The 24,140-nt window shown below is 38.3% G+C and overlaps 1 protein-coding gene across 2 annotated transcripts in view; it reads right to left on the bottom strand.

The window, feature by feature from the left end:
- Window positions 1-1,115: 1,115 nt before the first annotated feature.
- il1rapl1a (interleukin 1 receptor accessory protein-like 1a) overlaps window positions 1,116-24,140 on the bottom strand; it is a 288,177-nt gene continuing 265,152 nt past the window's right edge. Inside the window, exons 8-12 of one of the 2 annotated variants that reach the window (XM_047371180.1) lie at window positions 20,854-20,999; window positions 16,904-17,047; window positions 9,908-10,078; window positions 7,735-7,779; window positions 1,116-3,345 (exon numbers count right to left, since the gene is read on the bottom strand). In XM_047371180.1, coding sequence (XP_047227136.1) covers window positions 2,624-3,345; window positions 7,735-7,779; window positions 9,908-10,078; window positions 16,904-17,047; window positions 20,854-20,999 — 1,228 coding nt within the window. In that variant the 3' untranslated portion in view covers window positions 1,116-2,623. The remainder of the gene's footprint in view (window positions 3,346-7,734; window positions 7,780-9,907; window positions 10,079-16,903; window positions 17,048-20,853; window positions 21,000-24,140) is intronic. The other variant, XM_047371181.1, reaches the window with a different exon arrangement.

The following is a 24,140-nucleotide window of genomic DNA, read 5'->3' as shown; positions in this document are numbered from 1 at the left end:
ATTCGATCGATAGATAGATAGATAGATAGATAGATAGATAGATAGATAGATAGATAGATAGATAGATAGATAGATAGATAGATAGATAGATAGATAGATAGATAGATAGATAGATAGATCTATATGTATTTTGTCATTAGGCTATAAGGATATACACTATCTCACATGGCACAGTCTTTAATAAAGTCACATCTTGCTCCTGCTGCTGTTGGTTTACTGTTAAGCTAAGGTAAGGTTAGCATGTTTCCGCTCTGTTTCAATGTTTCTGTGATAGTTTAGCTGCTAATATTTTTCAGTGCACTTACAATTAATAGTGTGTAGGGAAAAGTTGTTTTTCTGTTTCATAAATGTGTTTTTTAAGAATCTACTTTAAACATTGTACAATTTAACGAATAGTGTTTTGGCTGCTCTCCAAGCAGTCCCCCCCCACGGGTCAGGTCATATGACACAGTAAGAAAGGCAGCAGCAGCCAGTACAGTCTCTCTTTTACAATGAGCATAACTAAAACTGTGAAAAACTCACAAATAATATGTATCGGCTGTAATACTGTGCATTAAAACTAGGCAGTGATTCAAAAGACAAGGCATTGCACAAGGGTTGCCCTGTTTTCTGGGTTGGGGCCGACATAAAATGAAAGACAGCAGAAAAACACCATGTATAAGGTTTTTTTTTATACTTGACTAGGCCTTGATCTCAAAATTGGGATCGGATCATGACATCCCTGATTTTAATGAATCTCATCTTAGCTTATAAAAATTTAAAGACCAGGACAATTTTCTTTTTCTGTAAATGCTGAGAACAAGCTGAAGTTTTAAAAAAGTCATTTTCTACCATCCTTGCAGAGTGGAGCTTTGAGGGAAAAAAAGGTTTGTAGATTGTGTTAGTATGTGTTAGTCACTGTATGATCAGTTGAAGGTGCACATGTGAAATATCAAATATGGTTATCCTTGTGGCACATTTTTCTGCAGCCTCACTGCTGTTATGCTCACAGCAGGCACAAGAAAGTCATGAGAACAAAGTTTAATCTGACTGTTAAGTGTCTGTGAGAGTTTTATAGGTGTTATGAATTACCGTCAACAATTAGTTAAAGCTCGAAACAAAAGAAAACCATCCAAAGGAAATCAATGTTTTTAATGTGCAGTGAGAAAGTAGGGGCAACTGATCATGATTGTGTTTCTATAAAGATAGACATTTCTTTCCAAGTGAAAATTGTGTTTATATATTTATATAAATATCTATATTATATATAGAATACATATCTATTTGCTATGCCTACTTAAAAATCACACCTGCAAATATATTTAAAAAGTCTTTCAAAACACACCTGTTTTCTTTTCTCTCATTTAAATGTGAACTATCTCTATGAACCAAATAAATCTGAATGATCAGAGTGGCAATAAAATGATGCATCAAAAATGAATCCATTGAAAATGTTTTTTTTCTTTTGAACCTGGAGTAATAGAGGATGTATTTGTCAGGTGGGTCTCAAAAACCAGCTTAGTCTCTCAACAAACCAGGAACCACGTTTACAAGATTACAAAACCAGCAGGACGCTTAGACACAAATCCCCTTTCCACGGAAGATGAAATGCAAATAAGTATGACCTCTCCAGCAAACTCTTTTCTGTTATAAAAATAGATTTCTTTTTTTAAAATAATCTACAGATTTTCTTTTTAAGGTGAGGCATTTCACTATCACTCTAAAACAGCCAGGCTGTTTGTCTCGATAGAAAAAAAAAAAAAAATGAAGCTTCAGAAAGAGATCTGCCAGTCTGTCGGTCTGATTGGAGGGGACCGGCGCTTCTCTCCGACCACTTCTACCTTCTGTGCCCCAAAAGGCCAGATGTTTTTAGCCAGCTCCTCAGTCTTTTTGCATATTCTATGTATTTTTTTTTTTTTCAAAGGAGTTTCTTTACACCTTTCACAGGTAAACAAAAACAGGTTTCAGCTCTTCAAGTCTCCTGAAAATGTCCAGGTCTTTCGAAAAGTAAAAAAAAAAAAAAAAAAAAGTTAGCTTAAACTACAGAATGATGTAAAACAAAACCAAACGAAAGAACACAACAGCAAAAGTACTTGACACATTGGCTTTCCAATCAAGCATGTTAAAGTAAGATAAGATAAACTTAAAAGAATGAGAAATATACAACTTTGTGTAACAAGTTTAAAGCAAACTCCTACAGTACAGAAGGCAACAGACATGATTGAATTAAACACACTAAAGAACGAAACAGGAAAACACTGATGCTACTAATAAAATGCAAATATATGTACAGACCCTGTTTTCCTTTTGTTTGTATGTATGCACATTTCTTTTTGTGAGGATGTTGGAATCGTGTGTGTCCTCCTCAATACGGAGTTCCTGCACTTTATTTGTTAGTCTAGAAAAAAATGCTTTTTATGTTTCCTTTAGGTCCACATATAAAATAAAATAAAATAATATCGCTTATTAGAAGAGACAGGGTCCTCTGGAAAGAAACAGCCTCCACACCACCTCTTGTGTTCTCTGTCAGTGGTGATGCATGGACCTGAATAGATCCACTTTGTGGGTTCACCTTCTACTTTTGGTTCTCATCATGTCTGACCCTGACTGGTCTTCCTGAAGCTGACATTGAGTCCGCTTGTTACTACCAGATGACACTGGAAATGCTGGTTTCTCTTGGCAGCAGAGGGAGCATGGCGTTGTTGGCGTGAGCCTCCTCCAGGCTGTGCTCTCGGCTCTTCCCGGGAGGCCTTTGTCCATTCAGGAGAGTTAGTGGGATGTTGCAATAGGTGTGCTGGTTCCCCAGAGATGAGAGCGGTGGCAGGGTCCCCCCTGGGGGTATGTCATACTCGTAGCTGCGGTAGTAGTGTTTCTGCCTCATAGTGGTGTGGTAGGTGTTGTGGAACGATGAGCGCAGCTCTGGATGGGCGGTGGCCATGGCCGTGGAGGTGGCTGCTGCCATGGAGATGGCTGAGACGGTCTGCAGCTCCCCGAAGGGGCCCTGCTCACTGACATCCAGTGCCGGCTCGTGTGTGAGCATAGGCTCTGTGCGCCTGAAGGGCATCTCGTACTGCAGCTGCTTCCAGAACTTCGAGCTGAGCTTGTTGCTTTTAGGGCCCCGCCATTTGATGACTGTGAGGGCTTTGATGGTGTGTTTAAGGGCCTCTACCTCCTGGTAGTTCATGATGCCGCGGAGCTCAGCGCACTCAATCAGGATGACCTTGATCTCGCCGCTCACCAGCATGTTGCGCAGTCGGGTCTCTAGCTCGAAGATGCTCCAACCTCGCCGCACCACATAGTTGGGTGTCATGACTATAATGAGGCGCTTGCTCTGGTCTACGCAACGCGCAACGTCCTCTATGTATGCTGCATGAAACAAGAAGGAAAGGCAAATGAGAACAGCCATTTCATAGAAGGAAAGGTGTTGCTTTTAGTATGCATCTGATTAAATCTGATAAGTCCAGAAGCACAGCACTTATGGATGGGTGATCATACACAAAGACAAGACAATGACAGTAGACTTTTTTGCGGTTCAGTCTGTTTTAATTCTTAAATTTTCACTCAATGAGGCCATTATGTGAAGACAACTCAGTGGCTCTATTCTGAAAGTATTGGATTAATGAATGGATAAAACATCAGTTTATGTTTTTCTAACAACACACACAAATCTCCCCAAAAATCTTTACCAACACGTTTTTGAGATTCTGCATTTATTAGACAAGAAATTTGATCACCAGGTCATATCAGAAGCATGGGCATGGATGTCATGATAACTTTGGACTTTTAATTATGGATTTAAACCATTCTTCTTCCAGGAATGAATTTTCAGCACACATCTTCCGATTGTCAAAAACAAGATTTTTGGTGCATAAGTACGACCTTGTGTAGGTATTTTCAACCCACAATGGCTCAGAATTATGTAGACTGGCTCAAATATATAAATACACCTCCACTTATATTTGGTTAATGACACTTGTCAAGTTACACCTTGACCACATATTTTTTTAAGCTATTAACAAGCTTCTGGCATGATTGTGGCTGAATATTTGACTTGGTAGAGATCATCTTAACTGGTTGGCTTTCTGGCACAGACCCAGCTTTTAGGCAAATGAAGTCTACAAAATTTTATTCTGGGTGAGGAAGGAGCTTTGGAAACTTTATTTGAAAACCCTAATATGCGCCTGCTTTATCCGTTCTGAAACCAGTTTTTAGGTGTGTTAGGTATTCCTGTTGGAACACACAGTTTACTCCAAATTTCAACCATCTGACCCGAACTCACCCTTAGTTGAAACATTGTTCGGAATGAACATTGTAGACTCAACCCTATTAGGAACTGGAAACGGCTGAAAAAGTCATTGTACACAGTGAAGCAAGCTGAACATCATCATAGACTGAAAGAGGACTGACCCAGAAAATAGTGTCTTCTTCAATATCTTATAGCTCTACTGAAAATTAAACCTGCCCACTTGGATAAGCTAGATGCTCTGAAAGAAATCTTATGGATCAGAGGAAACGAATGTTGAGCCACAATGACAACAAATATGACTGGAAGAGTCAAAGTGAGGCCTTCAAAGCTAAGAAAACTACATCAACTCTAAAACCCTTGAAGACTATTGATGCTATTTCACCTCAAACTCAGTCAAGAAAATAAGGAGGAGCATATATACCACCACCATGCCTGTTGATGCATATTCAATACATACCAAGGAGCATTTTGAGAGTGCAAAGTTATGCCAAATTGTGCCAAATTTAGCTAATTTCAAAATGATACTGTTTAATTTCATATCAATAGTAGTGCTACATTCAATTGAAGAATCTATGCATAGAATCAGCTTGACAGCTTTAACAAAAACTATTTATTTTTAAGTTAACATGGTGGTGGCAGTGTCATCTAATTGGGCTGCTTTGCTACCAGTGGCACTGGTGTATTGTTCAAAGTAGACTACATTCATATTCTTTAGCTCCACCACAAACCAATGATAGTAGATGGTTTAGGTAGGTAGATGGTTTAAACCTGGGCACAGCTGAGTCCAACAGGACAATGATGCTAAAGCAGCTTTGAAAATTTCCGTCTACAAGTAATTGTCAGGACAGTGCCACTGAAGAGTGCATAAAATATTCATCAAGAATTATACCAGAGCTCTTAAAGGCTACATGAGGTTACAAAAACCGCATGCTCAATGTGTACCTTCTGTGCACCGTGTGTAAGGGCTTTTTGCTATCTATTAGTAGGGGTGCATGCATACATTTGAGCCTGTATGTATAATTGTGACCCTGTATGGGATTGAAAAAAAAATCAAAAATAATTAAAACTTTGTTTTCAGAAACCACTTTAGCTGTATGTTGTATAATCATTCCACCCCAAAAAAAAAAAAATTATAATTGATTATTGGAAGGTTAAAGTTAAAATAACACTCATGCTGATGTTGACAGTATGTACACACGAATTTAGAGAAGCATCCAGACCCTTCCGTTAGAACTTCGTTAAAGATTCTAAGCAGCAGTAGATGCTTTCAGTCTCTAAGAAATTATCTCACAAAATTAAGGTGTTTCCTTTGGGAGTTTATTTCACTGTTGTTAGCAGAAATGTTTAGACTCATGGACATTAGATGCAGAGTGTAAGTACATAAACATTTTAGGTCTCTTAAGAGATTTCTATAATATTTATAGATTTAAATTTGCACTAGGACTATCCAGCACTTTTACTGAGCTTTTATGAAGTTTGCCCCAGTTTTCTGTATATCTTCTGAATTCTGTCTCAGATGTCGTTGCAGAAGAAAAATCACTACACTTTCAACTTGCTTATCAGTAGGGTTAGTGTCAAAGATTTAATTCACATATCATTAAAAACTGACAAATATTTCCTCTATGTTTCTTTTGATAATAAAATTAAGCTTTTTTGGTTAGGTGATCATATGTTTTACTGAGAACTGCCAGAAGCCTTGCAGTGAGAATTGTTCTGTCCCTAAAGAACCATTCTTCGTTCACAAAGTTTGGCTCGTTAGTTAATGGTCCGAACAAAGCCCATCACTTCTGTCTGCTCAGTTTGACTGGTCAGAAAAATGTAGAAAAGCTCTTTGCCATTTCTAAAGATCTTATATGTTACAAGAAGTGAGGCTGCAGAGCTTTTGGGTACTTTAATGATGCTATCCTTCCTAAGATTTTTGTCTTGAACATAATTCTGTCTCTTAGGCATAATGACACTTCTCTCCATCTAATGGGTTAGTTTTCACTCTGAGAATCTCATTTAACCGGTAGAGTCTGTATTAAAAAGTCGGCTTTGTTCTAGTTATCTACATTATATTCAGCTTTTCTTATGTGAGCCTTAAATGAGCTGGAGAAAAAGTAAAATACAAAAGGGTTAGAGTTGAATACTTTCATTTGAAATAAATTGAGGAAGGACTCATTTTTGGATTTTGATTTGTAACAGCGACATAAATAAATTAGAAAATCAGTGAAGCTTAACATTTTTTAGTAATTTAATTCAAAAATTGAAACTCATATTGTACTTATTACTGTATACACAGAGTAATATATTTGAAGTGTTTATTTCAATTTATTTTAATGATTGTGACGTAGAGCTAATAAAAACTCAGTATCTGCGCAGGCTGCTATAATGGCAGCCTTCAGCTGATGTCTCTCATCTTCCTCTTCACAATACTCCACAGATTCTTCATGCAGTTCAGGTCAGGAACATTTGTCAGCCAAACAAGCACAGTGATATGGTAATAAAGCCAAGCATTGGTACTTTCGGCAGTGTGGGCAGGTGCCAGGTCCTGCTGGAAATTTAAATCACTATCTCCCACAAAGTTTGCCTGCAGAAGGATACATGAGGTGTTCGAAAATGTTCTTGCAGATAGCTGTTCTCACTTTGGACCACTGAGAAACAGTCCATTCCTTTCTCTCTTTAGCCCAGGTTAGACGTTTCTGACATTCTGGTTCAGGAGTGGCTTCACACAAGGAATGCAACAGCTGTAGCCCATGTCCTCGATATGTGTGTGTGTGGTGGTATTTGAAGCTCTGAGTCCAGCTGCAGTCCACCACTTATGAATCTTCCCCAAACTCTTGCATGGGCATTGCTTTACAATCGTGTCAATGCTGTGGTTATCCCTGTTGCTTTTGGACCTTTTCAACAAACCTTTTCCTTCCACTCAACCTTCCATTAAAATCCTTGTAACAGCACTATGTGAAAAGCTCTCTTCTTCAGCAATGTCCTTTTGTTGCATTTCCTCCTTATGGAGGGTGTCAGTGAGCATCTGCTGGAAAACTTTCAAGTTAACAGTCTTCCCCCTGATTGAGTAAGCCTTAACAAATAATATTTCTGATTTAAAATCTGTTTTTGTTTTGCTGCTATGTAATATTTTACCTATCTGAAAAAATACATTTTGGGTTTTCATCAGTTGTAGGTTATATGCCAAAAGTCAATATAATATATGAATTTCATTTTTTAAAATACATTACTGAAATAAAGTAACTTTTTAGTAGAAAGTGGTGAAAAAAAACCCCATATATGTTATTATTATTTCATTTATTATATTTTTACTCAAAAGGGTCGGACATCGATGTAAATATTTGCAACCATGGCAACCATGTATAGAATGTATTTTTTTCCTGGTTCAAAATACAATATTATATCATATATTATTTAAGCAATTTCAGACAAGTGTAATTTAGCTGCAATGTATAGTGTTGCATTGCTCTGCGGCATCCAAGGTGCAGGTAAATGAAAACAACTAAATGCAAGAGGGTCAGTACCTCCAAAGAGTCGTGTGTCATCCTGGTAATGCTCATTGGTGAGACCTAAACATAAACATTTTAACATTCAGGTCACAGGCAGTACACATTACAGACACAGACACACAATACAGCTAAACACTGTAGTAAAAGTAAGCAGTGCCTACTCTCACTCATCTTTTTACTTCACATATAATTAATCACATAGCATGTTTCCCTGATTGGACATTCATCTGCAATGATTCTGTTTGGCACGGACGATGGCAGCAATTTTCCTTTGATTAAAGGATAGAGGCGTCTCAGTTGGCGTGGCTCAGGGCCTTCACACATTTCCCACTGATGTTTAATTCTTTCTGGACCAAGTAGGACATGTTTGCATTTTATCTGTTCCACAGGAAGCCAAGAGTACAAACACGCAGCGTCGCTACAAAGTAGAGCACACTGTGTACCACTGGCACAAACGGACTGCTAAGCAGGCACGAGTTAGCTCGCATGAGAATATGTTCACACAGAATTTTCATGGATTTATTACTGCATGGATGAAAACCAGAGGGGACGATGAATTTGTTCAATATATCAGCTTCCAGTGCACACTGCATACTGTATTCCCTCTTCAGTAGTAGCCAGTTAGGTAACAGCCAATGAGAAGAGCTGTGATCTTCTGCTTCTATCTAAATAGATATGAGAGGATGTAAGTCAAAAGATTCCTGCTGACAGTTTCCTACTAGAAATTTGAAATATACATAAAAAAACTGAGTGTAGCCCTAATATTATGACGACTGAAAAGCTAAAACTGACTATTTTACTACAATGGCACATGGCTCTGGAGAGGATGGGTGTTAAAAGTATATTTTCTTCGAAAGAATATGGCTTTGATTAAAGTTTTTTAGGAAAAAATCTGTGTGATGTAGCCAGGCTGCAGTGATAAAGATTTAAAAAAGGTACAACAAAGTAAAATCTATGAAGTGCTAAATAGGAGCAAACATGTGTCTAACTTACAAGTAGAGCTGGCACAGTTTGTTTAGATTTAACTGAGGTATCATGCATGTTATTAGGGGAAAAATGGCCTGTATTTATGGATATTTATGGATATTTGTTCAATTTATAGACAAGGCAAAGAGAATCTGATTTCTGAAGACCAGTGCTGTTTGTAACTGAGTGTGAAGTATTGATTGGCTAGTGTGAAGTAAGTAGACAGGAGAAGAGAATGATGAAATCAACAACCAGCTACACAACCGTATTTAAAAAAACAAACAAAAACAAAGCAGGAACGTTAAGGACGGTATCATTTCTTCGCCCTTCCAGTGATGAGTATTGACAAACAAAGATTCCCCTGCCTGTCACAGTTGCACAATACAGACAGATCTTTTCTTAGAATTTATGATTTTAGTTCTGTTCAGCATTGATTAGGAAGTCCCACAATCACGAAGTTTGGAATTTGTATTTAAAAAGCCATATTTAAAAGATATTTAGACAATTTATTCAATAAGAAAAAAAAAATATTAGCAAAAATATCAGGCAGTCTTTTTTAGAAGAGAGGATGAGTACTAATTCATGCCCATCCCTGACCCATTTTCAGCTCTCAGCAGAAGGTATTTTTTTTCCATTAAGTCTGCACAGTTCCAAAAGCTATAGTTTTTGAAAATACTACACAGTGTGCTCCAGCTGTAAGTTGCAAAGATTTACATAAATAAAAAAAATAAAAAAACAAAACAAATATATATTTATTTTAAAGTTAAAAGTGGGTGAAGAGCATTCTTAATAGACTGAGCCTGCAACTATATTGCAATCTTCAAGGAGGTCAAACAATGAAAGTTACATGGATAATGCGACTTGTTGATATGACTGCACACCTTCAGAGGTTCTGCTGGAGTCCACTGGTTCATGACTCATGGAGTCCATTGATAGCAATATATGTTGAGTGGTCATAATGTTATGGCTAAGTGGTGCAACTTGTGAAAGCCCCTAGCTTAGATCTGTCTTAACAGCACAAAACATTGAGACAGTGACGGTGAAAAACAACACTGAAGACAAGCACAAAGCAGCATGTGTAAACCAAGACAAAGGGCAAAGCAATGCGCTAAACACTGCAGCAACATTATAAATGCAGCAAAACGCAAATGTTCTGTAAACTCTTTTGCACGTTTTTACCGCACTGTCAACATGTGAGCACACCCACGGTCAGAGTGCTTACTGCCTGTTGGAATGAGGTCTCGATCTGGGATGAAGAGTTTGTAACCATAATGTTTTTCCAGCACATCGGGGAGTATTTCCAGGGCGAAACGCTCCTCCTCCCTGGTCTCCTGACTCCACTGATCAGGGTCGACTTTGGTGTATGAAAGATACGCATCATAGTCTTTGTTCTCTGAAAAACAGACAGAAAAGACAGCGATTTAAAAAAAATTGTGGAGTAAACATTTTTATATCTAGCTTACAGGCAACGTCCCTTCGGACCGCAGAAAAATTCACTGCAAGGGCGAAAACTTGCAGACATTTGGAGATTCTACAAATAAAAATTGAAATCTTGTATTAAAGACATAACCTTTAAATAGTTTAAATTATCGAAACATTAATCTGCTGATCTCAGGGTTTCATTTGCATAGTTTGGTTTTCAGTGGAGCACTCACATTAAAATAGGCCAAAGCTGCAGGGGTCTACGAAGCAAAATATAATACCTTCTTCATTATGACTCACAAATACAAAGATATTGTTTTTTTTTTTCTTTTCTTTGCATATATCAGAAGCTATGAAAACCAAAACAACATTTTGCCAGGAATGAAACTGGACCAGGTCAAATATGGTGTTCTCGAATGAGAGGCTGGTATATATGTCCTCTCTGGTAGGAATATGTTTTTAAGCTTAATTTCAGAATGTGGTTGCATCAATGTTAAACCTACAATATGAATTTTTCATATGAAAACACTTAATCCCTGTTGTTTGGGTGTGAAATTTCAAATTAAAGCCACATTTTCAATCAATATTTAACCAGTCAGGCTGTAGGGAAGTTAAAACAGTGGCATTTTCTTTCTTTGATTTATTTCAACACTTAATCAGCAGTGGATGTCACAATCTAAAGAAACCTTTAAAGGGCACATGAGCTAATCATCCATCTCATCTTAGCCTATCTTTATTATCCATTTCTATTTCACATCATCCACAAACCTATTTCCCTTCTGCTCCTTCAAGTATACACTCTCCCCAGCCTGTCTGTCTTGGTCTCTAATCTGCTAATCTTGAGCTGTCACCTTCATATACTCATTTCTAATGCTGTCTATTTTGGTCTCTTCCATTAAACATCTTAACACCTTCCGCTCTGCGACCTCCAGCTCCTTCTCCATTATTTTTATTAGTGTCACTGCCTAACTGTACATCTTAGTAGATGTAACTACCAAGTTGCAACCCCTTTCTTTAACTCTTGTCTTGCAGATATTGTTCCATCACAATCAGCTGATCACTGATCTCTTTTTCACCTCTCCTGTGTCTGTTGTTTTGGAGGGTTGAACCCAGGTACTTAATCTTTACATCGTGCAGCTTTATTCCACATTTCTTGCCACAAATATTATAATCTTTCAACCTTCGACTGACTTTAATTCCTCCTCATTTCAATGCACAGCTCCATCTCTTAAGCCTCTCCTTCTTCTGTTTCATATTCCTACTACGAATCATAATGTTGTCTGCAACATCATGGTCGATAATAAGCAACAGAAATATTAATACATCCAAAGAAATTGTGTAAAAACTGGAGTTAAGCCTGCTGGGTGTACACAATAGACCTGTTGCTGGGAGTGTGTTTGTTTATGATGTGGTGAATCTTGGTCTAGACTTTGTGATTACAGCAGTTTCCAGTTTCTGTTTTGCTTGAAAAATACTTACATTTAAAATAAATCTTATGTAAAACCTTGCTCACTTTGAATATTAATGTAGCAATAAATAAAAATATATTTAAATGTATAGCGGCTTTTTTACTTGCATTGTCATTTAGTGTTATTTGTAGACCGATTTTCTTACTCTGTCTTTGCTCAGATTTGGAAAAAACAAGCTATCTTGTTAAGTTTAAATGTGTGAAATTTACAATCATAAAATGTCAGTAATGGTAACTGAATGGAACTAAACAGTCAGTTTAAAAAACATTTTTTTGGCATAACAGCAATCAAAAACTTTTTATATTGGTGTGCAGCTTTTTGCATGTTTCCACTTGTATTTTGATTTGTATTTTGAAAAATGAATCTTTGGTAATGAGTTCCAAGAAGCCTTCATTGCACTCACCCTAATCTTTGGCTTCCTCCACGGATTCTCTATCAGATTCAAACTGGGGCTCTGGGTAGGCAACTCCAAAACTTTAATATTGCTTCCAGTCAGAAGAATTGCATTGGTTAAATTAAAAGGTTACTTTAAACCTAAATCTGCCAAGGGAATGAATCAGTCAGTCATTTTCTACCGCTTATTCCATAGTGGGTCACAGGGAAGCTGGTGCCTATTTCCAGCAGTCTATGGGCGGGAGGCAGGGTACACCCTGGACAGGTCACCAGTCCATCACAGGGCAACACACAAACAACCAAGCACACACTCATTCATACACCTAAGGGCAATTTAGAGTTACCAATTAACCTAACAGGCATGTCTTTGGACTGTGGGAGGAAGCCAGAGTACCCGGTGAGAACCCACACATGCATGGGGAGAACATGCAAACTCCATGCAGAAAGACCCCAGGCTGGGAATTGAACCCAGGACCTTCTTGCTGCAAGGCAACAGTGCTACCAACTGCACCACCATGCAGCCCTGGGAATGAATCATTCTGAGTTTAACTGTAGATGGCTTTCAGTTGACTGCTAATGCTGGTAGCTTTATATTAGTGAGGTCACTGTCATATAAAAACACCTAGATCTACCATTCAAACACAGTACATCTATGGACATTTTTGTCGGTATTCAAGGTTAGCCATTGCTTGTCTTTATTTATCCCACAATAATATGCTGAAATGTTAACTTTTTAGCCCCTAGATCCTGCCAAATTTAGCCTGAACAGAAATTTTGAAAGTCTGGCTTGGTTAGCGCATTTATTCAAACCTAACCAACTTTCAGGCATGTTTATATGAGGGGTCAAACTAACAAAAATTAACTTGTAATGAATTGAAGGTGTGAAATACTGAACATGGTAAAATTGAGTGCTGTAAAAAACAACACATGATTAATGTCGCCTCTGTGAATATTAGAATCCGTGAATTTGGAGGTCATTAAAATGATAACATGGTAAATATTAATGTTATAAATTTTAAGGTTATCAACTTTAACGTTTTCATTCACTGCCTTAATTTTAGCGCCTCCATTTTTACCACTTCAGTTTTATTATCCATCGCGTTCACAGTGCAATTTTTGTTAGTTCCGGTAGATCGGAATACGGCAGCAGCCCCGGCACGACAGCGGAGTTTTGTAGTGCGTGACCCACAATTTCCCATGATTAATTGCGGGTCGAAGCGGATTGGTCGAGCTTGGACAGCGATGGCGGTTGATGGTGGCAAAAATTGTGAGTAAAAATGTAAATAATACGCTTTCTGGGACCCCAAATAAACTTTTAAGATGTTTTTATGTGAGAATGCAGATTTGTTGAACTCAAATATCTAATCAGGTTATTAAGATTCCACTTAATTTAAAAAAAGAGGTTTGGTGTTTCTCTGCGCCAGCTCGCTTTGGTAGCTGTCCGACCAAGCAGTGTTCCCTCCCTCTTCCGGAGAAGGTGCCTGATTCCCAGCCCACCGTGCTGAACCTACCGCTGGGTTTATCTACTGGGTGGAACGGAGGAACCCACATTTGTCGTTGTCTTTTTCCTTGAAATAAACCTTTGAAAAGATACACTTTTGTTTGTATATTGGACTCTTTTGAATAATAGGCTACCGCCTAAACCAAGGACCCATAGTGCGCATCAGTGATTATTTGAGTTAAGTCCTTAATTTGGTTGATTTATTTCCTTTGACAAATAGTCACCACAAATAGCCTGAAAATAATCCTACAGCAGCCCAACTCGTGTTGGCAATTTTTGAGAGCGTTGTTTGCCGAGTTCTGGACCCTAAAGAACTTCCAGCAAATTACTGCCGTACTATTGAAAATTCATGCCAATGGCTATGGACTACAAGTACTTCGCAGTCGCGCCAGGGCTGCTGCCGTATTCCGATCTAACGGAAGTAACAAAAATTACGCTGTGAACGCGATGAATGATAAAACTGAAGTGGTAAAAACGGAGGCGCTAAAATCAAGGTAGTGAGTGAAAACGGGGAACGCTAAATTTGATAAACTAAAAATTTATAACATTCATATTTACCATGTTATCATTTTAATGACCTCCAAATTTACAGATTCTAATTTTCACAGAGACAAAATTAATTACGTTGATTTTTACAACACTAAATTTTCCCATGTTCAGTATTTCACACCTTCAATTCATTTCAAGTTAAATTTTGTTACTTTGACCCCTCATATGTTTACACATAAATATAGACTTCTTTATGTATACGTCCTTTTAAATTTCAACCATATTTTCACATTGTTTTGACAAACGTTAATGTTGTCTTTTGTACGTCTGTTCAGTGGAATTTAGTATGGCAGCTACTTGTGTAGAAACGTAACTGCAAATATAAATCATTAAACGTGCCACAAGATCTCAGGCCATTAAAACATCACAATGTTTCTCATCCAGAGGAAGTTTGTGTCTATCTGCAGCTCACATAGCTTTGTTTGTCTAAATTTACTCTGAAGAAGACCCCCAATATTGTTAAAATCGTTTGCGTGGCAGCATTTAGAGTGACAGACAAGAAAAAAAAGGTTTTGCAAGAACTGTAGGACTATTGCAGTACACTGTGGCCACCTAATGATGATGAAGTAAGCATCCTGTTTGCAGGATCCCATTCATAGTTTACTGTGTGATACAGATTCTTTTAAATTCAACTTATGTTAAACCTTTTTTCTATTAGAGAAAACACAAAAAATAAGATATTTTTAAGCCTATAGAGACATCAATGAACACATGCGATTTGTAGCTTCAGATATGGCGCTAAACTAAACGGCAACTTCACTGTTTCTTAATGAGCTTTGCTGCATTTGATCATATGTAGTTGACTCATCAAATGTGAAATGATTAATTCTATACAGAAAAGAGATTTAATAAAGCACATAAGATATACAGTAAGAAGCTGTACTTTGTGATGTAAAACCTGGTGTAGAAATCTTTACCAAATCATTTTTAACTACGAATGTCTGACTGAAATGCACTATTTCTTCTCACAGGTATTTCTGTCTATGATGAGAAACAAAAAAGTATAAACAAAAACCTAAAATTAAACAATCAATATGACTCAAAACAAATAAAACATTCAGAACATTACCAAGAAAAAAACAAACTATCCCATGTACTTTTATCCTCCAAACCCCAGTTAGTCGGAGCAGATGACCAGTCACGCTGAGAGTGGTTCTGCAGAACAACTGACCCTTTTCAAAGGCGGTTGTTTTTTTCCACTGCCACCAGATGCTTGCTCAGTATCAGGTATTGCTTCCCAGTTTACGACTTAACACATTCAACTGTCTACTGTCGCCACATGTTCAGTCACGAGAAGGGATTCCTGCAAAGCCAGTGACTCGACTCAACCAGCTGGTTTTCCTGAGATAAAAAAAGTGTTTTATCTATTGGCATAATAAAGTGAATTTGATTGGATCATATTTTACTTTAACTTAAATCAAACTGAAATGTATGTAACTGTAATTGAATTTGTTTATGTAACTAGATGGATTTGAAATTTGATCTTTCTTCTTATAAAGAGCCTTAAGCTGACATATGCTGTGATTGAACAAAGAAATATTAAAACATATTTTCACATCTTTAATATATCTGTGAAATCACATAAAAAAGGATGGCAATGTTATTTTGACAAGGGGACAACTTTATATGGGTCCCGCATTAAAACTGTAGTATTTAAAGAAGTCAAACCTGTGGTAAACAATTTTATTTTATTTTATTTGACCACAAATGTCCCATTCAGATACATCTCCTCTTGTGGTTAAGTGTGCTTTGCTGGGTTTGACCCCCCACACCGGACCAGTTTTTGAATTTTGAACTGGAGCAACACTTCTTCAAAATAACAGCTAACGATTTTTTTTGCTCAGTAGTTTTATTTGGAACAGATCGGCTTGTCGTAAACAACCGAGTACACGCATTGATTCCCAGTAGCGTCACATCCATTAGGCCATTAGTGTGCATCTGAAAAAAAAGTTGGGTTAGATATAAACACACCCAAATAAAGAATCAAGCAATGCACTGCTACACACCTCACAATGATTTCTCACAAGACAGTGAGAACAACTGAAAAGGCAGAAAATAGAATAAAAGAAGCACAGTGGTGGTGACATGTTCAGTATGTGCTAGTCATTATTCTCTGTAGAACTTGAATGTGGGACAGTCAAAAAGGGAAGAGGAGCTTTTTCAAAAACCCTTTTGAGAAGCATGTGCAGCTTTGAGACTCCCTGGAAAGGGTCAGAGCCACGCTCGATTGAATGCGAACATCAAACAGTGCCTTCAAATTAGAAACCGACGGCTCAAATTAACCACCAAGCAAAGCTGCTGGAGAAATCAAAACCGCTTGTATCAGCCATCCCTGACAGTGTGACTTAATCATGTAGAAGTTTGAGTCAACAAAACTGCATGTAATAGATAATTTATGTATGTGGAAGAACAAACAAAAAAGAAGTACTGAGTTTGGTGTTTCCAGAATTAAGGACACAGAGAGATATTGGGACATGAACAGAACAGTCTTCAACTAAAGAGAAAGTTAACTATGTTTTGCAAGGAAAACAAGCAGCCGCTCCACAATTGCAGACTGAATTGGCTCCTACTTGTCACTCAGGGAGGCTGCTTCAAGCTGGGCCAGTCCCCCCGTGTTATTACCTGGCATTCGTTGGTGCAGAGTAAGCATCCTTCCCTGACATATTGAGACTGATCTATTTTTAAATGGGCAACAAATTGAAAATCCTTCCTCCTCTTTCCCCAACGGAGCCATGACAGAAGTGGTCCCTGGCCACTTAGGCAAAAGTAGAAGAAGGATTTAAATCTACGGGGGAGTCGGTTCTGGTTGAACACAAATTAATTTCTATATATATATATATATATAAGGACATTGTGATGGTAGAGGGCGGAAGTTTCTTTTTACCTCCATCCACATCCTCACTGCCGAAGTTCCTCCTGTAGAAAAGCATCAGTTCAATCTTGTAGCATTTGTAGAGGGAGATGAGGAAGATGAGAAGCAGCAGAATCGCTCCCAGCCCTCCTGCCAGCTCCACTGTGTACATGAGCTCTGTTGAGGACAGGAAACACAGACCGGAAATATGATAAAATCTGCTGACACAATCACCTCCTTTAACAGTTTTCCCACCAAACTGAACCCAGGGCTCCTCTCCTTTTGTTCAATATTCAACTGTCAAAGTAAGATAATTGAGGACTTAGAGGGCACATTAACATTTGTCAAAAAAGCTGGACAATATGCAGAGGTTTCAGAGCTCGACTCAGAACAAAGTAGGACACAATCTTCAGAGACACAAGGTTCATAACAAGTTTGAGAAAAATGAGAGAACACCGGGCAAGGAGACATGAGGGGAACAAAAATCTAATGAGAAATGGGCTTCATTTCTTTTTCATAGCACAGCAATAACACAGCTCTGCACTCTTGCTGTCAGCCGTAGTGGGACTGTAACAATTCTGGACATGGATGGCGGCATTTTCAAAACAACGAGTATCAGATTACTCATCTTGCTGTCACTTGCCTCTCCATCTGTGTTCGCTCCCCTTTTTCCTTCCCTTTTCAGTTCATTTCTCTTCTCTATTATCGCCTCCATGTCTCCCCTGAGACCTGGCTTGGGGATGAGTTATGATGTGTATTAAAGCAGCATTTACCTGGTTGGCTCAGCTAGAACACGCTCACCTTTTATCTCTGTCACACTGTGGGCTTTAACAATGCATGGCTGCCATGGCAGCTGCAATGCTCTCTCTATTTTATCAGACAGAGCAAAGATACACGTCTTCTCATGCTGCAATAGAAACAGTGAGAAGCAAAATAATCTAATGTTCAATAGGATTTACCCTCATACTTAGGAATTGGTCTTTACTGTTTAAATTAATCTAATACGAACAAGATTATTTTAAGAATAAATAAATAAATATTTTTGGTAAATGTTATTTTATGTCTTGATGAGAGACATAAATAGTAATTCTAAGTCACTCTTAAAAGTGGTCACACTTATCTGCACCCTTGTGAACATATAAAAATGCTCCAAAATAAATTAATCTTTTACTGTTGTAGCAAAGTATATCACAACTAAAAAATGGAAAAAAAAAACCAACCAAAAAACAAACCTTTAAGATGTTTTCTCCAGTAAGCGGAAAACCCCCACATCAGTAAATGTTTGCTGTTGCCAGATTTATTAAACTGCTGTTGTTGATCATTTGTACAACCCACAGGTTTTATGTAGCATATATTACTGGGACTGGCATGACAGTTAAAGATGGTTGATTATTTTACCTGATGAACCATTTCAATGTTGCTTTGAGCATATGTTTTGGATCAACATCTTGCTGCAATGATCTATTTTCAGTTTACTGAGAGATTTACAGATTTTTAAAATCAAAATCAAGCCATGCTTTCTAACATGGTTCCATGGGTCTAAGGGTGACAAACAAGCCCACAGTATCACATATTCACCTTTACCAATCTTAACTGGGAGCATGGGCTGCTTTCCCAAAGATTTGTCGGTTGTTTCATGCCAGACCCGCCTGGAGTGTTTAGTCTGATCTGACCAAAGCACAGGGTTCCACCAAGTTGTAGCAAAATCCAAATGCTTTTGTTTGTCATGTTGGACAGGAAAAGATTTTTCCTGGTATTTCACCCAAACAACTAGTTGGCACGTCGATAACATCTAATTGGTATGGAGACCTGGTGACCCTAAGATGGCACCTAAGGCTACGTTCACACTGCAGGTCTTAATGCTCAAATCTGATTTTTTCAGATATCAGATTTTTTTGTGTGGTCGATCACATTACTTTGAAAATGTTGCGGCTCCAAACTGTCCCACATGCGCATAAGAACAATACGAGCGTCATCTAGCACAGTACAACAGTAAACACGGAGATATAGGTGTTATGGTTTAAGTGCACAACAGAAGCCATTTATTGTCATCAGGTGCTGTGTGAGAAACATGTGAAACTCTTTATTGTTCTGTTTTAGGGAGATCTGACTGCCAAATCAGCACAACAAACTGTTTGGATGCGGAGACACAGCTAACTTCTACTGTTTCCTGCTGGGCAGCACAAAATTGTGACGAATGCGACACAAAGTGATGCCAAAGTCATATCTAATGGGCCTTGGTCGTTCCCACTGGAGTCACATTCCAAAAATTCAGATACGAGTCGGATTCAGGACCACATATGAATGTGCCTCAAATGTGACTTGTAAAAGTCAGATACAGCCCAGATATGAGCGTTCACACTTGTTCCAAAAAGTCTGACTTGGTCACTTGACCCCAGATTTGGGCCCCACATTTGCCTGCAGTGTGAACGGGGCCTAATTGGTGCAGCTCTCTAACAGTGGGCAATAGACATTTTCTCTTACTTTGTGTGTTGGCAAGATAAATGTTGGTCCTCATCCAGACTTGGTTGTTTCAATTAAAGTAGTTTTATATAATTGCTCTGAATGAACAGTAGATATTATACAAATAGCTGTTTTCTTTTAGCCGTATCCAGACTTATGAAGATGAACACACATCTGCCTTATTTGAAAGGAAGGTTCTCTTGTCTGCTACAATTTGAGGAGTGAAATGCGCCTCTGTGTCATGTATTATTTATACACTGGGGAAACAAGTACAAACTGAATACCAATCAAAATACCCTGGAAACTCTGATCAAACTAAAAAAGTAATGTATAAATAAATTAATACTTCTGTTACAGTTAATGAGTAGGAATCGTTTAGCGTTACAATAAATGGAGCACCAGGGACTTTGTAAAACAAAACAATTATTTTATAGAATTTGATTTTTTTCCCCACTGAATAACTTTACTAAAATTAAGGGCTAGATTTCCCTAATTTTTGAATGCTACTGATATAAAAGCTTTTTACACATCTTTGCCAGAGGTGCCAATAGGTACGGAGGGCGCACTAATGTGTTCAACAGGGCTATATTTGAAGTACTTACTACTAAAGTAAAAAGAAAATCCAGTAAAAAACATTAAATAATCCCTACATTCTGAAGCAAATCTTTATATTTCTTGGTGCTTTTCATGGGAAAAGCAAAAATATTGTTGTTTTAGATGTTCAATTACATATTTTATCAGCTTTTTCCATAATTTTCTAGCTGATTACCACCAATTATCTTCTCTCCTGGAAGATACAGATGCTGACCAATGCTTTCCATTAAATTCTCCAATTCTTTGGAAGTACAAGGACAGGCAGCCCACAGTGGGATTAGACCTGCCACAGGGCCTGCAAGTGATGTGCTCTTTGAATGAAAGCATGAAATAAACATCAAGATCTGGATGAAAGAGACAGAGAGAGCCTGACTTAGCATCCCTCTCCTTTGACAAAGAGAGTTAAATGAAGCCGTCTGCAGTCCGCAAAGGCCACTCAAACGGAACTGGGCCTTCTACAAAGGATGATCACATAGAAAGAGATTAAATTGGAAAACAGACATATAAAGACTTAAAATGTAATTGTATGCTGGATGTATTGGCCTGTTGGGAAAAGCTGAAGACCAATTTGCTGTTTAAACAGCCATCAAATTACCTCTCTTGTGGGGTGACAGCTAGAGCATGAATAGAGCTTCAGACAAGTCATGCAAGAGAGCCAAAATAACTACAAAGCTGCTGGTGCAAACACAGACAGTACCAAATGCAATCACAAAGTTTGGGTAAATATATACAAACCAACAACAACAAAAAAAAAGTATGAAATGATGCAGCCTGCTTTTATTATTTTATTTATGATTTAGTTTAAAGAGAGCTGATGCAAAATATCTGATGCAGTGAAACTGAGAAAAAAGCTGAATTTTGTGAAACAAATGATAAAAACATATATTTATTTTAATTTTGAATGGGAAATGGCGAGTAGTTCTTACCCCGCCTGAAGATCTGGATGGAGGCTTGGCGACGGCCGTTACTATTTTCCACATAACAGGAATAATTTCCTAAATCCTCCTCCTCCAAAGAGTCAATAGTCAAAGAAATCGCCACTTCTTGCTCTCCAAGATGCTCCCTGACAAGCCTGCAAAACAAATATACAAACAAAATTCTACAGTGTTTCCTTCATTTCACACTTGAAAACAGTTAATAAAAAGTAAAGCCCCAGTCTGTTTAAACAGTTTTGATTGATGAATCAGTCTGGATTTTCAATCTAAGGTTAACTCTACTGCGTTAAAATGCAGGTGCTACAAGATTATGGTACCTCAGGTTCAGGAGGTTCAGTGTGGTTATCATCCTGGCCGTGAATTAGGGCCAGATCTTTACCCTAGCGGCATCGCCTAGGGGTCAAGGTTCGCATGCATTTTGTGGATCTGGAGACAGCTTACAACTGTGTCTCTTGGGATATTTTGTAGGAGCTGCTTCAAGAGCATGGGATCCCTGGGTTGCTTTTATTTGCTATCTGAATTTGTCTACCCAATGTAAAAGCTGTGTCTGCATTCTTAGCTTGACGTTGAGCTTGTTCCCTGCTAGGTGTATCTCTTTGCAGATTATTTAATTTTGTCTGCATCTTTAAGCCATTACTATCAGCATGCACTGGAGCGTTAGTGTCAGGGTGTGACATTTTTGGACTTTGTTTGTGGCTTTGTGTTTGTTTACCTTTTGCTTAGATGTTTCAATTTTGGTTTTTGTATCATGCTTATTAGTTCTTTTTCTCCCTCTACCGCCTCCTAGTGTTTTCCTTCTTAAGTTCCTTTATGGTTGTTTTCTTACTTTGTATGGTTTATTATTATTATTATTATTATTATTGTAATTATTATAGTTCTTTGTCTTCCTTGGATTCTCTAGTTTAATTTCTCTTTTAGTATCTTTGCGTTTATTTATGTTTTAGTATTTGTTCCTTTGCACTCTTCTTATTTACTAGTTTATTTTCTGTTTCCTTTCCAGTTAATTCAGTCAGTGTGGTTAGGTTTGTTTACTTATGTATTCAGGTTTTCTTTATGGGTTCTTTGATTGTTCTCAGGTTGTTATTGTTGTTCCTATGTTCCCTCTAGTTTCTCTGTTCACTTTAGTCATGATTATTCTAGTTTTCTTATTCCCCATTTGATTATTTGTCTTTGTCTATAGGTTTGCTTGGTCTGTGTTTCTGTTTATTGTTTATTAGTTACTTTGCCCATGCTGAGTCTTTGTATTTGTTTCACCTATTCCTTCTGCCTCCCTGCCTCCTTGTCACACCTGTTCCCTGTTTCTTTGATTACCTGCGCTTTGTTATCCCTCAGTATATAAGTTGGTTTTGTGTCATTGTTTGTTGCTGGTTCCTGTTCGTCACAACCCCATTTACTATCCTCGACTATGGTCCAAGTGTTAGGAAAGTGTTAGGAAACAGGGTAACACTGTTTCCTACGTTTTTGAACTTCGACTTATGGTTTGTACCTGCAGTGCTTTTGCTTCGTTTTTTTGTAAACCTTTGGAATAAAACTTGAAGACTCTTACAACATGCTGCTGCCCAGCTCTTGTCTGCACTTTGGTCCGCCTCAAAACCAGATGATGACAGTTAGTCTGAGTCCAAGGTTCGCAAATGGAAAAAGTTAGATTTTTCCATCCAAGTCAGGGGTCAATCTCTGCCTGTATAGCTAGGATAGAGCATAAGATGGAATGTCATCTGCAGTAAAGTTAGTGCTGCTCTGATTTGTCCTGAAGAACAAAAATCTAAGCAAAAACAATTCGCTGAGCTTCCTCCAAAGGGTGGCTGGACTCAGCCGATAGGGTAAGGGGGAGATTGAAGTAGAGTGGCTGGTCCCTGGCTCTAGTCAGTTGAGGTGGTCTCGGCATCTGATCAACCCTCCTGGGTCTCTCTGTTAGGAGTTTTTTTCTCGGGCATGAAGTGAAGCATCTACCCATGGAGGACCTGCATGGGTAAATGCAGATGATTCTGCATCTACCCACCCAGGGTAGATGCAGGATCTGCTGGAGGGACTATCAATTCTGGCCTGGGAGTTCCTTGGGTTCCCCCAGCGTAAGCTGGAGATTGTTGCTTGGGAGAGGAATATCCTGGTCCCCTTGGACCTGTTACCTCTTGTGTCTTCAGATAAACAGAAAATGATGGATGGATCATTCTAGATTGCTACATGGATCCCAAATGTTACATTAAGCCAAAAAACAATGTGGTACAAAGGTATCCTTCAGAAGGCCCCTTTCTGTTTTGTTTAGCCCGTCATGGAATGTTAATGTCTTTTCTCTGCACTCAAAACAGAGAGCAATGAAAATCAATAAGGGATCTTCCTGAGATTGTGTGTGGGGGGAATCAAATAATGGCGATGAGAAGGAATTCTTTTTATAGCGGCTGCCATGGTAACGGCAAGAAGGAGAGATGGTAATATTCCACAAAGTAAATGAGCCCCCCCCCCACCCCCCCGCTGGGCTGCTTGAGCCTGATGGAGTAGGGTAAAGGAGACGCTCCCTCGTACCTTAGACACACTACTTAGCTCACTTTTACAGACAGCACCCTCAGCACAAATGATGCTACAAAAAAAAAACAAAGCACAAATGAGAAAACGCAACTCTGCTGTTTGTGTGTGTGTAAGTCTGTATTATTCGCCATGATGAGGAGGAGTGGGACATGGGCAGAGTGTTTGCGTGCCAGCTCGAGTGTATTGGGGAGAGATGGGGTTGGGTGGAGTAATGACTCTCAAGCATCTCACTTCTCTCGCCTTCGAGCCGATAAACTGCACATAAGGACGGCTTGTTGGAGAGATTTTGTCAATGGTAATTGAAAGTGCATCATGGGCTGTGTGAGGAGAGGGTCTCAGGCAGTGCTGTTGATCTTAAAGCTGCTGTGTTATGGGGTGGGGGTGGGGGAGGGTGGGGGTTGGTTGAGCTGAAGGCATGGGAATAATTCATGTCTCTCCAGGGAGTCATGCCTACTTTGAAGCCTCTCATTTCACATAATCACACTTTGGTATCAATCAATCAATCTATCTATCTATCTATCTATCTATCTATCTATCTATCTATCTATCTATCTATCTATCTATCTATCTATCTATCTATCTATCTATCTATCTATCTATCTATCTATCTATCTATCTATCTATCTATCTATCTATCTATCTATCTATCTATCTATCTATCTATCTATCTATCTATCTATCTATCTATCTATCTATCTATCTATCTATCTATCTATCTATCTATCTATCTATCTATCTATCTATCTATCTATCTA

The sequence above is a fragment of the Girardinichthys multiradiatus genome, chromosome 7 (assembly GCF_021462225.1).
Source record: "Girardinichthys multiradiatus isolate DD_20200921_A chromosome 7, DD_fGirMul_XY1, whole genome shotgun sequence".
In the NCBI taxonomy this organism is placed as follows: domain Eukaryota; kingdom Metazoa; phylum Chordata; class Actinopteri; order Cyprinodontiformes; family Goodeidae; genus Girardinichthys; species Girardinichthys multiradiatus.
This window is presented reverse-complemented; position numbering and strand designations above follow the sequence as displayed.